This window comes from Mercenaria mercenaria, unplaced genomic scaffold (genome assembly GCF_021730395.1).
Source record: "Mercenaria mercenaria strain notata unplaced genomic scaffold, MADL_Memer_1 contig_4268, whole genome shotgun sequence".
In the NCBI taxonomy this organism is placed as follows: Eukaryota; Metazoa; Mollusca; class Bivalvia; order Venerida; family Veneridae; genus Mercenaria; species Mercenaria mercenaria.
This window is the reverse complement of record NW_026462484.1, coordinates 1-16,782: the sequence shown is the minus strand read 5'-3', so window position 1 is coordinate 16,782 and position 16,782 is coordinate 1. Positions and strand designations below refer to the sequence as shown.

Genomic DNA, 16,782 nt, shown 5'->3' with positions numbered 1-16,782 from the left:
CCGAAATCATTCATCCTCCACCTCTGATTCATGTGGAGAAGTTGGCAGTTACCTGCGGAGAACAGGTCTGTACTGGTACAGAATCCAGGAACACTATTTAGGTTAACTGCCCGCCATTACATTATAACTGAAAAATTGTTGAAAAAGGGCGTTAAACCCAAAACAGACAAACATGACTGGATGGTTGTTAAAATGAAAACTCAGTAATGATATAAAAAACACACAGATGATTGAAAGTCTTTATTTCAGAACAACAGTACTTATTTTGTATTTTGTGTTGTTTCAACAGAAAACATTGGTAACAATTTCTGTAGCATATATGTTATATTAAATTTTACTATCATTTTCCACAATTTTATTAGTTAAGTAATCTAAATAGCTAATTAAACGTTTATATGCAATCAGTAAGAAGTACGACGCTTTCTTTTTGCTTACTTACAAAATACTCTACCACAGAAGAAGTAAAACGAGTATTTCCGCACATTTGATTTAATTACCTTGAATCTTCCTTATATAAATTTAAGTCAAGTTACCTGATAAAGTAAGCTAATAAGTTTAAGTGTATGTATAATGAACGTTCTATTATCCTACTGAAAGAAATTGTAAGAAGAAAAAAAAAACGTTACATGCTCTCCGGTTATGCTTTTCGAAACAAATGTAGTAATAAAAGTTGTATATATAAACAACTACTGTTCAAAATACGAGCAAGAAGCTATGTAACAATATTTCATGTTTTTGACTTAACCGACAGGTTTGTTTGCTACTATGTGAGAACATTAACAATACATGCAACGTAGTTCTTTTTATCTTACCTATATTCCTAGACCTGTGATGGTTTTTTTACGGAATCCTGTTCGTGCCACTTTAATTCTCGCCTCACCAACACGCGACAATGCGATAATTGTCGCATTGTCGCCTTGTCCCAAAACATATATACATGCGAGATTTAATAATCCTCGCGAGGTTTTTAAGGCGATAATAATCGTCTTAATTTTCGCATGTCTTTCTTAATTCTCGCATCGGGAAATTAAAATTTCGCTTAAATAATGATACATAGTTGTGAGAATTAGTAAAACCTCGCATTGTCGCCTGGTGTTAGGGGTTATTTCTTACTATAGCACCGTGAATGTAAATTTCCGTTACACCGTTAAAAAGGACAGGGAGTGTCATTAGAAATTTGTTTCGATGTAGTGATACATAATACCCGGGAAGAATTATATCGATCAATTATCCAGAAATTTTATCCCAAGCGACAGTGCGACAATGCGCGCAACTATGTGTCATTATTTAAGCGGAAATACAATTTCCTGATGCGAAAATTAAGACGATAATTATCGACTCAAAAACCTGGCGTGGATTATTAAATCTCGCATGTTTATATGTTTTTGGACAAGGCGACAATGCGATAATTATCGCGTTGTCGCGTGTTGGTGAGGCGAGAATTAAAGTGGCACGAACAGGATTCCGTAGTGTTTTTTTCAGAATCTAGCGTAGTATTTAAGTATCAATAAACCTGAGAACATTTGCAACAGTATGAAGTAACTTCGTACTCCAAGCATTACACCATGAGAAAAGGAAAGAATTACAATGCATTGTCAGTTTTCATTCCCTTTAAAAGCGAAATGTTTGAAGTAGAGTTTATCATGGATTTGATTAAATATATAGACATATTTACATACATACATTAAACATAAATGACACATCATATAGTATATTTTTTATCGCACAGGAACATTTCCAAATATTTGTGTCCGGAAAAGAAATGTCAAATCAGCAATCAGTTCAAAATTTTGGTTGGAAAAATCGTATACTCTTTCTGAAAGAAGTTTGAATCAGTTCATGCTAGTTCATTCGGTTGTTGAACTTGTTACATTTCAGCGGTAGTTACATATATCAGCAGGCCGAGTGCATGATGTGCCATTTTGTTTTTAAAAAATTCGAAATGAAATGCAAGAAAAGTGATCTAGTAACTATTGACATTAGTAAGCATGCACATTTTGTTTTGTCCTTCTTATAAAGCTAAGAGATCTTGGCTATGGCTTACATTATCCAAAGGTTTAGGTATAGAACACTTTCAAAAGCTGAGCATATTTTCTCCTTACCTCCTTATCATTGAAATGTTTCGCTTGTTTGAACTAGTTAAATATTTTTTATATCTTTATTTACGTCTCATTCTTGCATACAACATATAATTACAGTGTACATTTACAAACAAACTATTGCAAGACCATTCTATTACAGAATTATAAGAGACTGCAAATGTATTATAATTTCTGTACATATCATATAAAATATTCAAATAAGTTACAGCTAAGATTCATGAATAAAAAGGGCTGTCCGTAAGACAGCACACTCGACTTTTCTCAGTGCTTGCCCCTGAATAAGAACTTTGCCAGTAAACGGTGCATAAATCTCTCAAATTTCTAATCAGAACTATGGGAATTGTTTCGTATGGTGTCACCTTTAACAGTAAACAAGTATTTAATTTTCAATTCAATAGCTTTGATAGCAACAGAGATCTTGGACATTATATAAGAGGAAAAGAAAAATCTAAGTTAAAAAAGCGGCATAACTCTGTCAACACTGAAATCAGAGTTGTGGGGATTGTTTTTCATTGGGTAGGTTTTGATTGTAGAAAAAAAAGAAGTTCTAAGTCAAAAGCTTTGATAGCAACAAAGATACTTGACTTTATAAAAAACTTAAAAAGGGGCATAAATCTTTCAAAATTCAAATCATAACTATGAGAATTGTCTCTCCTGGTGCAGACTGATAGATAGTAACTATATAATTGTAAGTTCTAAGTCAAAAGTTTTGATAGTAACAGAGATATTTATCAAGATCTTTAACCAACGACAGTGCCAACAAGTATGCCAACACTGATGTGAGTGCAATAGCTCTACATTTTCTTCGAAGAGTCGAGCTAAAAACTATGTGTAAAAACCGAGAAGCTGGCATTAATCTGGGCCTTTCATTGGCCTAAAAACTGCCATAAAACGATTCAGTTACCTAAAATATTGATAGGCCAAAACAACACTAACTTGTATCTGGTAAAAAACGGTTTAAAAACAGATCAGATCTGTTGTAAATTGATTAATACCAGCCTCTCGTTAAAACATACTTTTACAACATTTAATCTTATAAGATTGCAACAAACATGGTTTAAACAATTTATTGCATTACTAATGTAGCTTAACTATAAAATTGGTATATATCACATTATAGATATATTACTGTTAAAATTAACTAACATGAACCACAAAGCATCAAATTAAGATTTAATGAATAATTGTACAGTTCAGTGCAAGACCCAATCCCATCCACCAGAGAAAGAACAACACTGCCATGAACGGCAAAGCCCGCAATGACCGTGCCACATCAGCCCCTAACATGACATACCAAGTTCCACTCTGAACACATACAATCATTTGCTATCCTACATGCAAAATTTTAAAGGACTTTAAATAATTCGCTAGATCAGTTAATAATTGAAATTTTCAAAATTGGATATAAATCTTCAGTAATAGAAATTAACATATACTGATGCTTTATGGTGCATTAACTATACAGCATGTTGTTTCTGGTTTTTAAAATCATATAACAGGTTTTGGCACTTATTTTTATCATGTCATCATCAGATAGTAAAATACCATTTTTTCTTCATCACCTAGGTTATTATAATTACTAATAACTTCACAGGCTTTGGTACGTAGGTCAGTCTGGAAACTTTGATAGGCATTACAGTGAAATAAAACATGTATTTCATTTTCAATCCTATTCCTACAAATAATGTAGAATTATTACATTGCGGATTCAAAACGTTATGTGCTCCATTATTTCTTGATAAAATAAACTACTAAATTCTTGTTTCAACTTCTTTAAAACTGTATCAACATTATTAGATACTAAACCATCATTATCTATAACTTCCATTGGTACTGGTTTCCTTTTATTTTGAGCAATACCTATTTTGCCTATGGATTTCCAGAACTTTTGTTGATTATTTTCACATTCATATAAAAGTTCTGTTTGGACAGAGACCCAATATGCCCGTTTACTTCTTTGAACTTCACGATCAAAGGCCCGTCTCGATGTCACGAAAACAGACTTCAACCGTTTCTTAACAGATGCAATATATAAACATGTATAGTATTTAGGCTTTTGTACAGTGTGAACATCTGATCAACTAGCTATTAAATATTCTAAACAGTTTGACAATTAGTTTAAAAAAATATTTGGATAGTAAGACAGCAATAAAAGATAAATAAAGAAATAACATTAAGATACTTGTACATCATTATCTTCTTAATATTTCGTTTCGATTAATGCTTTTATTACTTGTACGATTTGGTCTTATGATTTATTACTGCTTTCAATAAAAACAGATTTTATATAAAAGTAAAATGGCATACATACTTTACATGTAGCTAAAACTTACATTTTTTCTCATTCTATGACACATATGTTTAAAGATTTATTCAGAGATGTTTACTTCCACCAAGTGTGAATATACTTCTAAATTTCGAACACATAATAGTGATGAATATTCAAACTGGTCTTACAAAAAATCAAGCACACGACCATATTTATTTATTGGCTGAAATTCCTTCGGATACAGCGATTCTTTGAAAACATATGGTTTAAAAAATTTCTACATTGTAGAACAATGTTTGTTTCAAACAGACAGAACTACATTAAATTGGTTCCAAAGATCTTTTTACAGATTTTATTAATCTTCCAAGATTTTGTTCAGTTCTGTTATTAGTTTTTCTATATTGTAGAACTTAGCCTCGAGAAGGAGTTCTTGTAAGACAACCCTCTCTGTTGGATATATTTCTTGTGGAATTTCGCATTTATTTCTCAAGAAGTTTAAGATAAACCTAAAATGCTCAGGATCTCTGTCAATAAATATACATTTATTCTGAATTCGAACCGGTGAGTTTTGTTGCATCATTTCCGATAAAACTGAATAGCCATTATTCAAAAGCGTAACTTTCGAAGTTTGAAAGACAGTTCCGCCAACATTCAGTTGGATATATCCCTCTTGGTGTTTCTGAACAAGTTTTACATTATCTGCTACATTTAGATTCTTGGATTGCTCCTCCTCTGGAACTAGTTGTTCATCACTGATACGAACTGATACAGGTGACATTTCTACGTCACGAGTGTCTGACATAGTATCTTCCTTAGGATCAGGAGAAGGTTTCGTTTCTGGGTTTATTTCATTGGCGCGTTCCAGTAATGCGTGTTCTCTTATTCTTTTGTTCTTTTTACCAATAAACGTATCTTCTTCCTGGCTGTCATTCTTTTTAAGACATTTTGATTTTCTTTTTAAGCCGTTACATTCATTAACTGTTTTCGTTTGAGCCGGTTTCAATTGTTTCTGTGTTTTCTTCTTTCCTCTAATTTCGTTTAACTTTCTGTGTTCAGTATCTTTTCTAGTAGCATTTAGGTTTTCATTTGACTTTTTTACTTTTCGTGTTTTGCGATGTATCACTTCTATGTATTTTTCTGCCATTTCCTTCTCATATTTGTAGGCTTCATCCTCGGCCTGTTTTCCTTTAAGTTTACTTTTTGTATTAAAAGCCTCGAACTGTTTTTTATCTTTCCGGCATGTATGTGGAGCCCCTTTTGTAGCAAACTCTCGTCCACATAAGCATACATAGCAATATCCGAAGTGAGAACTTTTCAAGTGTTGAATCACTCTGGATTTTTCTGGAAATGGGGCTTCTTTACACAGCTTGCACTGGTAGATGCAGTTCTGCAAAAATAAAAACAACAATGTTGTAAAAGCATTAAAATAAAAATATCGTATGGAACGAGTAATTACTTGTTTTGATACGATTTCTCACTTAAAGTTCTGAAGATGAAGAGTCAAGGGTATGGAATTCAGAAGTTTGAAAGTGACGTTTACGTAAACTTTGTACAACAAAACGTTTTATAAGCAAAACCTGCATGTTCACAGCGCTACATTTGAGCTCACTTCGGTTCAAATTGCTCAAGGTGGGCTATTGTGATACCACTGTGTCCGTCGTCAGCCGTCAACTGTCAACATTTTTACTTTTGAGGTCACATTCATGAAAGTCTGTTCACACTGTTTGATTTAACAAAAAACTGGATAATTAAGAAATTGGTTTATCTGGGTCAAAACTAGGTCACCAAGTCAAATCGTAAAAAACTTTGTTAACTTTCTAGAGGCCAGCCATCTTTTCTACCTGATCTACATGAACTTTGCCTTTATACAATAAACTGGATTATCCAAAAACTAGGCCATGATGACGAGTCATAGAGAAACCTTGACTACACTCTATAGATCGCATTTTCTTCTTGATCTACATAAAACGAGACCAAAATAATAGCCTCTATAAAATCTGTATTAAGTTTGAAACTAGGTCACAAGGTAAACTCAAAGAAACAATTGTGGTCAAAAACTTGACAAACCATAGAAAAACTGTATTAATGCTCTAGAAGGACGCATTCTCTACAGTATGATACAAGGTCAGAATATTTGCCGCTTTGAAATTGAGGCCAAGCTGGAGACTGGGTCATAAAAAAATAAGTCACTAGGTAAAATCAAATGAAGACCATGTTAACGCTCATTTGGTCGTATTTTTCACTATACGAAACCTTGTCAGAATGTTTGTCTTTATGAAATCAAAGTCAGATTTGAATCTGGGTCATCTAGAATAAAAACATACGTCACTAGATTATACTATTAATAAACCTTGTTTATAGTCTAGATACTACATTTTCATCTGATCTATATGAAACTTAGTCAGAATGATTGTCTTCATTAAATCTGGGAGAAATTCGAAAAAGGGCCACCCGGGTCAAAAACTAGGCTACCCGTTACCGGTAATCAAAGAAATATATTGTTCACACTCTGTAGGCTATAATTTCTGCGTGATCTATATGAAATCTAGTCAGAATGTTTGTCTATATGAAATCTAGGTCATGTTTGAAACTGAGTCATCTGAAACTAGGTAAGACGGTCAAATCATTGACAAACAATGTCTAAGGAGTAGAGGCTTGATTTACCATTTGATCTAAATTTAACGCTCCATAGGCAATATTTTCTACATGATCTATATGAAACCTGGTCAGAATGGTTTTTTCAATGAAATCTAGGTCAAGTTCTAAACTAGGTCAAAAAGTAGCTCGCTAATTTGATCAAAGCAAATCCTTGTTCACACCCTGTAGACGGTGTTTCTACTTGATCTATATGAAACAAAATTACAAACTGGGGTAGGTCTAAAGTTTTAAAAAAGACAGGGCTTTCTTTCGGAATTGGTTTCAATTCGTAATGAACACATATTCAATTATAAAGATATAAGTTCAGAATGAGATATTTTTGTTTTATTCAGGCATGGAGCTGAGGAGGATCAACTAGCTAACTTTCCGGAGTCATCGTATTGCAACTTTTACCATTTTATTGACCTATATGTGTTTCTAATAATGTCTTATTTTACGTTGATATAATCTGGCACACTGCTAAGTGTATTATAAAAATGGATGAACCCAAAGATAAAGTACATTGTATAATCAGAAAGCAGACATTTTAGTTCCGGTGTATGCCTTTTTTTAGTTATGAAAACTGGGCCTGTAATAAGTTTAAACTAGTCGGATTTCGATAAAGCATTAACGATTGGACACAAATAAACATGAACAAGACGAAGGCAGACGCTGTTATTCAATTTCTTGTAAAACCAATCGATCATATACTTTTACCAACAAAACTCGCTTGACGTTTTCAAATACAAAATTAGTGTCCTACCTCTTCAGGATGATCGATTTTGTTTTCATAGCCTGTCATTGTAGTGGAATTATCTATTACCAAGTGTGATTTTTCTACAAGAAATAATTACAAGTAATTAGTTGTGAATGAACTTTAATTTCATATATAGGAATACAGATAAGTCGTTTGTAGAATATAAAATATATGGATTGAAAACATGCAACACTAATGAGCCTCTTCCTTTTTATCTTACGTCATATATTTGAGTTTTGTTTTCTCAGTGTTTTGAAAATTTTCCAAACTGAAATAAAATTAATGTCTTCAGGCTTCGAGTTACAACAGAATATTGTTCGGCGTATGAAAACCCACTGTATCTAATTTTCCCATACAGTGTGTGGCAAATGTCATAAAATTTGTAAGTTTAACTGTGTTTTCGCACGGATAATATCATTTATATTCCTACATCGATCCTTTTTTAGTTTTTAGGAAATGATATTAACACTTATCAGTTTGGTTTTGAAACTGCCGCAACAACAATATTTTTAACTATGAAATACAGAAATAGTTTGCTCTCTTTCTCATCTTTAATCATGCATTTGGAGTTTGTTAATCAAAGTACCGGAACACTACTATAACAACACTTGAAAGGAGGCAGACATAATATAGGCTGGATTAGGATCTGTGCAGGCAACACATTTTTAATACTATACATAACTGTGCAGAAGGAAGGTTAAGCGTTTAATTAAACTATATTACGATTTATAGAAATAGATATATAATTAAAATGTCAAATAACTTTTGAAACTTATGATAACAATTATAATATTGCATTACAATGTTGCAACGCTTTGTACTTACCCAGGTTCTTAGTCTCTTCTACACCCACTGAGACCGCACCTGTCCTCCTGTCCTTTCTGTCGATTTCCCTATGAACGGTTCGAGGTATCTCGTCTCGAGATTCATTTGACTTATTGATATCACTTTCCAAAGGTCTCGGAGACACAACCCTACTTCTACATTCTGACGAGTTCCCATCCGAAGCTTGTGGAATACAATTTCCATCAGAAACGCCTCTTTCATCTGTAACTAAAAGCAAACATTTGAGTGTTCCGACACTTGGATTATTTTGCTTGTCAAATTCTGTATTTAGAGTATATTTAAAAACATTTTGTTCAACAGTTGGTCCACCATCGAACCATTGAATGTGTAATTAGGCTATCATTCAATGTTGTTTGTCCGCAGTGGTTCGAGCAACACATCAAAATAGTCCCTATCTCACATTTTTAAAAACGAAATAGACTTATTTAAAAGGTCAGATAGTATTCTCTTCTTTTGGTCAGAATCACATTAATGTTAACCGCATATGAAGTAAATTAAATTGTAAAAAGTAATGCTTAGTTTCTTATGTTACTCCCATCACAGACTTAAAATTTTGAGTCGAAGCACAGCAAACAAATTGCGAGTGGCCTATTATCACAAAGAGTGACTTGTTTATTTTTCTTGATTTCTTTTCAAACATCACATGGTACTCTAGACTTACAAAGTCTGTTGAGATCAAGTTATCTGCAATAAAGTTTATTCATTTCTTCATAATGATACTGATAATTTCTTATAAATCCCTTTTCTCTCTAGGCATATCTCAACAGATGTAGATAAGAGTCAGAGATAAGATATAATGTTCTTTTTCTCAGAAAGTGCTAATTAAGAGGATTTTATGGCAGAGATATTTATTTTAAAGGAGTCTATGCCAGTCTAAATGTACACTTCCGAAAGAACTTGTCTGATTATACAACAAATCAATGTTTGCATTTAGAAATCAATTGTAATCTGATAAAAGTTATATTTGCTATTATGCAATTTTTAAGGTTTTTTTTTAAATCAGATTTTGGTCAAGTAATGTAATGAATTGTTTTGAAACTTTTAACAACTGATCATTCACACTTAATTCTGGTGTTATCTAATATTTTGATATCCCTATTCTGATTGCCCAACCAAGATAGAGCTATTTTATCATAACTGTAAGAATACTTAGACTAAGCAATGATGTGAATATATGAACAGTTGTATTGACAAAGTTGTGCATTGACACTTATATTGTAGCCGAAATGTATTAGAAAAGCATGTTTGTCAAATTCGTGTACCAGTAGTAAAGATCAAACCACCCTGTGACCTCCACCCCCACCCCCCAAAAAAAAACCAAAAAAAAAAAAAAAAAAAAAAAACCGTAATAATAAGCACTAGATCGTGGCGTGATCTGTCAACACGTTCTATATTTAGAATGGAGGTGTCCCACATGTACCCAAGTAGGTCACGGAAAATGTCACGGTCACTGACTTTGTTAACATGAATAGCATGTTAGCATGAAACGGTGGAGATACAGCTCTTACTTTACTACTTATGCACCCCTTTGTCTGTCTTAGTTCCGCAACCAAGATAGATTGGAAATAAATGAATTATGAAGCTACACGTGGTTTTTAAACTTGTCTTGTGATTCAGATTGTTGAAGTACCCAATATGTTTTAAATACAAATGTAAAACTAGAATTAAATTGAAATAAAAAATACTCCACCTTTTAGACATTTTGATATTAAAGGAATGCTAGTGGAATGTTAGTACGTTTTACATAAATATATGTTTAGAAGTTATAATAGGGATCTTACACTATCTCATGAATCTTTTTGATCCTTAAATAAATCTCAGAATATTCGAAAAGTTATAATGTCATAAAATGTTGCTTGAATGTGATTGCATGATCTTACTGGTTGGACCTTACCTAATTCAACAAGTTGTATGGTCAAAATCAGTATAACACTGAATTTCGTCAGTGGGAGTAAAATAAATTATTTACATTATTCATATTGTTGTATATCTGCCTACATCATTTAAATAAAAGTTTTCGAATGTTTTTATTTTTCTAGCTTTAGCCGAAACATAAGTTTTATAGATGACGAACACAGTGCCACTTTCTACCAGGCCCACGTTAACATTAAAACAGTGCATGTTTATTATCATCTCTCCAGCTTTTATTTAGATCATTATTATTTTTAGATTAAATGATAAAAAATCTAGCCTATATAACTTGTGAAAATAATACAGTTAACAATACCTGTTGTGTTTGCTTCTTGCACAAAAGGACATTCCAAGTCTTCATTGGATGATCGCAGCTTAACTTTTAATTCAGCTGCTTGACACACTGCTGCATAAAATACGTAATACTTTAATGTCGTCGGAAATACATAAAACTGGCAACTTCATTAGAGTATTTTTCCGCTCAATAATATTTTCACAAGATAGAACACTAATTTTGATAAAAACTGCTGACAACAGAAACTGTTTATATGGATATTTTGTAATAATGTATATTATGGATTTTGACTAAAATATTATAACGAATTTACATTTATCTCCAGTATTTTGTATTAAAATACTGAAACTGACAATTTGAAAGCAAATTAAAGGAAATACATATTTATAGAGAGCATGTGTTTGTTTCAGTGTCAGATCAAAAATATCTATCACCGGGTATATTTTCACAAGTGGCGTATGTAAGATTTGGTGTTCACTTGTGAAAGATACTTAATCTTACATGTATTTATTTTTGTTTCATTCTTTCAATAGCTTTTAAGTAAATTTGGTACAGCTGATATATTTCAAATAGTAACAAGATGGACTTTGTGCAGTGTACACCACAAAGCAGTGATAAATACATCTAAAATAAATACTATTTTTACATAATGCTTCAGATTCTGGGTTACAAACTTATTAACCGGACAAGAATGTACAATATGTTATGACAATGTACAATATGTTATGACCCTTTTGACCACACTTGAAGATATAATGTCAGATTTGGTATACTGCTCTGGCATGCATGAATTTCAAGTCGAAATAAAGTCAGTCAACACCGCATACCCGTACAGAACCCAGCAAGCATTGAGCAAAGCCAGCGTAAGGATCAACACTGCACATTGGCGTTCAATCACAAATAAATCACGTACATATTCAGATACAAAATATTGCCTTGAAAATTTGTCATTTTAATATTTTTATGTGCTGTTAGATATCCATGAAAGAAACTATTATAACCTTTGTGGGTTCCATATGAGACGCCATAAATAATCATAAACAAGATCGATTTTAAAATTATTTTATACAATTACTGACACGTGCCTGTTTCGTCCTCTTTTTCACTTCTTAAGGGCTGTGGTTCGAGTGAAAGTTTCTTTGTACCTGCAATATGTATTTCTTCGATATCATCCACTTCACCCACGACTGACTCTATCTTTGTCGTCCCTAGACGCTCTGTGGTATATATCTGTCCAATTTTTGTACTGTTAATACTGGAACTGTGCTTCCTATCAACAGCATAAGAAACTTCACTATGAGCTTGCGTCTCTTCTCCCTCATCTAGAAGTATCAACAGAAATGAATTTAGACTCAGTTACAAATACTGTAGCTAAGATTTTAATGTGTCCTATTACGTAATGATAATGAGTAAAGAAAATTCGTTAAAGTAGATTTGCACACAGAATAATACAAATTTAATCATTGTACGAATATAGAATTAAGGTTTACCAGACAGTGCCATATTTACAATTTATCAATTACTCGTACAATTACTGAAACGTGCCTGTTTCGTCCTTTACATATGCGACCTCTTTTTCACCTCTTAAGGACTGTGGTTCGAATGAAAGTTTCGTTGTACTCTCAGTATGTGTTTCTTCGATATCATTTCCTTCACCCACGGCTGACTCTATTTTTGTCGTCCCTAGAAGCTCTGTAGTACGTATCATGTTTGTAGTGTTAATACTGGAACTGTGCTTCTTATCAACAGCATAAGAAACTTCACCATGAGCTTGCGTCTCTTCTCCCACATCTAGAAGAATCACCAGAAATGGATTTATACTCAGTTATTTTATTTTTTATTTTTGTTGGGTTTAACGTCGCACCGACACAATTATAGGTCATATGGCGACTTTCCAGCATTTGATGGTGGAGGAAGACCCCAGGTGCCCCTCCGTGCATTATTTCATCATGAGCGGACACCTGGGTAGAACCACCGACCTTCCGTAAGCCAGCTGGATGGCTTCCTTACATGAAGAATTCGACGCCCCGAGTGAGGCTCGAAGTACTCAGTTACTGAAAAAAAGTTATAATATAATACTGTCGCTAAGATTTTAAAGTCTCCTAATACGTAATGATAATGAGTAAAGAAAAGCCGTTAAGATAAATTTGCACACAGAACAATATAAATTAAAGCATTGTACGAATATAGAATTAAGGTTTACCAGACAGTGCCATATTTACAATTTATCAATTACTCGTACAATTACTGAAACGTGCCTGTTTCGTCCTTTACATATGCGACCTCTTTTTCACTTCTTAAGGACTGTGGTTCGAGTGAAAGTTTCGTTGTACTCTCAGTATGTGTTTCTTCGATATCATCTCCTTCTCCAACGACTGCCTCTATTTGTGTCGTCCCTAGAAGCTCTGTGGTACTTATCTGTCTAATTCTTATACTGTTTATACTGGAACTGTGCTTCCTATCATCATCATAAGAAACTTCACGATGAGCCTGCGTCTCTTCTCCCTCATCTAGAAGTATCAACAGAAATGAATTTAGACTCAGTTACTAAAAAAATATATTCAAACGTAATACTGTAGCTAAGATTTTAAAGTCTCCTATTACGTACTGATAATGAGTAAAGAAAATTCGTTAAGATAACTTTGCATACAGAAAAATAAAAATTAAAGCATTGTACGAATATATAATTAAGGTTTACCAGACAGTGCCATATTTACAATTTATTAATTACTCATACAATTACTGAAACGTGCCTGTTTCGTCTACATATACGACCTCTTTTTCACCTCTTAAGGATTGTGGTTCGAATGAAAGTTTCGTTGTACTCTCAGTATTTGTTTCTTCGATATCATCTCCTTCACCCACGATTAACTCTATTTTTGTCGTCCCTAGAAGCTCTGTGGTACTTATCTGTCCACTTTTTGTAGTGTTAATACTGGAACTGTGCTTCCTATCACCATCATAAGAAACTTCACGATGAGCTTGCGTCTCTTCTCCCTGATCTAGAAGTATCAACAAAAATGAATTTAGATTCAGTTACAGATACTGTAGCTAAGTTTTTAAAGTCTCCTATTACGTAATGATAATGAGTAAATCGAATTTGTTAAGACAGTTTTGCACACAGAACTATATAAATTTAATCATTGTACGAATATAGAATTAAGGTTTACCAGACAGTGCCATATTTACAATTTATCAATTACTCGTACAATTACTGACAAGTGCCTGTTTTGTCCTCTACATATGCAACCTCTTTTTCACTTCTTAAAGACTGTGGTTCGCGTGAAAGGTTCTTTGTACCCGCAATATGTGTTTCTTCGATATCATCTCCTTCACCCACGACTGGCCCTTTTTCTGTCCCAAGAACCTCTGTGGTACTTATCTGTCCAATGTTTGTACTGTTAATATTTGAACTGTGTTTCCCATCACCATCATAAGAAACTTCACTATGAGCTCGCGTCTCTTCTCCCTCATCTAGAAGTATCAACAAAAATAAATTTAGACTCTGTTACTTAACAAACGTTAAAACATAATACTCTTGCTGAGATTTTAAAGTCTCTTATAACGTAATGATAATGAGTAAAGCGAATTTGTTAAGCCAGTTTTGCACACTGAACTATATAAATTAAAGCATTGTACAAATATAAAATTAAAGTTTTCCAGACAGTGCCATACTTACAATTTATCGATTACTCGTACGATGTTTTACCTTCTTTGCAAGTTTCCAAATATCCCTTATCCGTGATTGTATTACATTCACTGTCTTGACATTGATTCTGTACCGATTCTAACGAGATGGTATTCCCGGTTTCATCACCTTCACATATGTTTCCTTTCAGCTCTGATGCTACCATGAAATGATATTCAGTCAAAATTACATATCAATAAAACTACGACCTGTCTTTCTCAGATTCCCAAAATGTAAAATTAAAATCTGATACGTTTTCAATTTGTCATAATGCTAATAGCACTCAAATGACGTACTTTACATCAATACTGCATAATTTGACTATACATTCCGAGACATATAATAGTCTCTGATAAACCTTCAAAACTTAAAAAAAGATTAAAAGGGGATCATTACGAAAGCTGTCTTGTGTATTCATCTTATGATGCCAAGTTTAAAAGCATTCGGTCTGGTAGTATCCGAAAATGCAAAACGTATTTGACTTGGATACAAACGCTGACGAAAGCTCTACAATTTTGTTAATTTCAGATATTTAAGCTAGCGCGGACAATCCTTGACAACTAGAGGCATAAATTTAAGTTATTTTCCTCAAATGGAAACATGTACCTCAGGAAATTTAAATATTAGATGACAATATTTCAATTGTAAGAAATTTCTTAATTTTTATAAACTCCTGCAGAGACTTTTTTTTGTTTATTACGGAGACATTATTTATTGTATTGCCATTGCCTTATTGAGGAAAAGAAACCCTACCCCTATTCTATAACTGTCATTATAATCGTGTTTTAAGTCAGAAAAAAACCTTTAAATTGTTCATCATATAGACGAATGAACAATTCAAAATGCAGCGTTACGCCTCGATTTCTCCATTCTTCCACATAAAAGATATAGTATTCTCTTTTACTTAAAAGTATTATGTTTCAAGGCGCATTCGCCTGTTTGTTTTGTACTGAAAGTTTAAGTTTGAGTTTAATTTGGCATTAAATAATAAATTGTCTGCTATCAATTTATCCTGAATAAAAGATTGTTCCATCCTCAACAAGCCCGTTATATCTGACTATCATAATTCATGACATGTTTTCCCTTTCAATTGATGTCTAAAGCCATTTATTACATACACGTTTCTATTCCCCGTTAAGTTACACTGGTACCGGAAACGTCAATATTTTTCCATACACTGACACCTGAATTTCATATCGGGTGCGTGACGTAATTCAGTGTTTGTTCTTGCACTATTTTTTTTCTATTGAGTTCAGTATTGTCGAATCTATTCAGGCTATTGAACAAATTTATGATATTTACATTATATTTATACGTGTAGATGTGTATGTAATAAAAAAGTTATTAACTTTGCATCGGGAAATATGCACTCGTTCTTCAGCGGAAGAATATCGCGCTCCTAAAGTCGCGCAATATTTCCGCTGAGAACTCGTGCATATTTCCCGATACAAAGCTAATAACCTATAATACTGACCACGCACTTGAGACTCAGATCTGACGCAGCTGTTTCTGAAAAGTAGTTTAATCACTTATCCACGACATTTGCTAGTTTTCTTTGTGTTTAAATTGAATTCATGACAGTTAATACACCCTCTTGCATCTTTCTAAACATACTTACAAGTACCGTTCACAGATGACTCTGTACTCCTTGCTATATCTTTATCTGCAGGTTCTAACACAGAAAGTGAAAGTTCATTAAAAAGGTATGCATGGCTTTCAAATTTTCCATCGTCTTCTTTTGAAAAGATGTCCAAGGCATTACCATTAATTTGAGTTTGGGCACATTTATCATGATCGTCATTTGGAATGTGTGTCCTAGAGACTTTTTCAACATTTTTTTCATTATATGGGTGATGTTCATTTACTCTGTGATCTGAAATCAGTCGATGAATATAAAATGAGGGATATGATAATGATTAAATCCAAACAAAATGCCATAATAATAGTAAATATATACATGATCACCGAATCGAAGTAACTAACAGCAGTGAAAAGAGAACGAATTTAAATAATATATTGTATAATGACCATAACTTCATTTAATTATTAAATGAAAGGGTATAGGTAAATTATTATGCGTTAAATAGAACTTTTACAGTATGTTTAAAGGTTTTTAGAATTAACGAGTAGAACTGGTAAATTATCCACCATCAACAGAATCATTCCATTTGGTAGACATTTCTGCATCCGGCATTGGAATTTTGGCATCAGGATTGCCTTCACTTTGATGTGGCACTGACTGAATGATTGAAGTCATATATCGATTGCTGTCGTGAG

At 33.2% G+C, this 16,782-nt stretch overlaps 1 protein-coding gene across 1 annotated transcript; it reads right to left on the bottom strand.

Moving 5' to 3' along the window:
- Positions 1 to 1,427: 1,427 nt before the first annotated feature.
- On the bottom strand, positions 1,428 to 16,776 carry LOC128553749 (uncharacterized). The gene is made up of 12 exons (XM_053534924.1): positions 16,654 to 16,776; positions 16,124 to 16,378; positions 14,527 to 14,664; positions 14,037 to 14,291; positions 13,643 to 13,819; positions 13,151 to 13,327; positions 12,438 to 12,608; positions 11,963 to 12,139; positions 10,839 to 10,928; positions 8,591 to 8,812; positions 7,772 to 7,845; positions 1,428 to 5,758 (listed from the first exon to the last, which is right to left on the bottom strand). The coding sequence occupies exons 1-12, from the start codon at positions 16,760 to 16,762 to the stop codon at positions 4,727 to 4,729; spliced, it is 2,877 nt and encodes a 958-aa protein (XP_053390899.1). The 5' UTR covers positions 16,763 to 16,776; the 3' UTR covers positions 1,428 to 4,726.
- Positions 16,777 to 16,782: the final 6 nt, after the last annotated feature.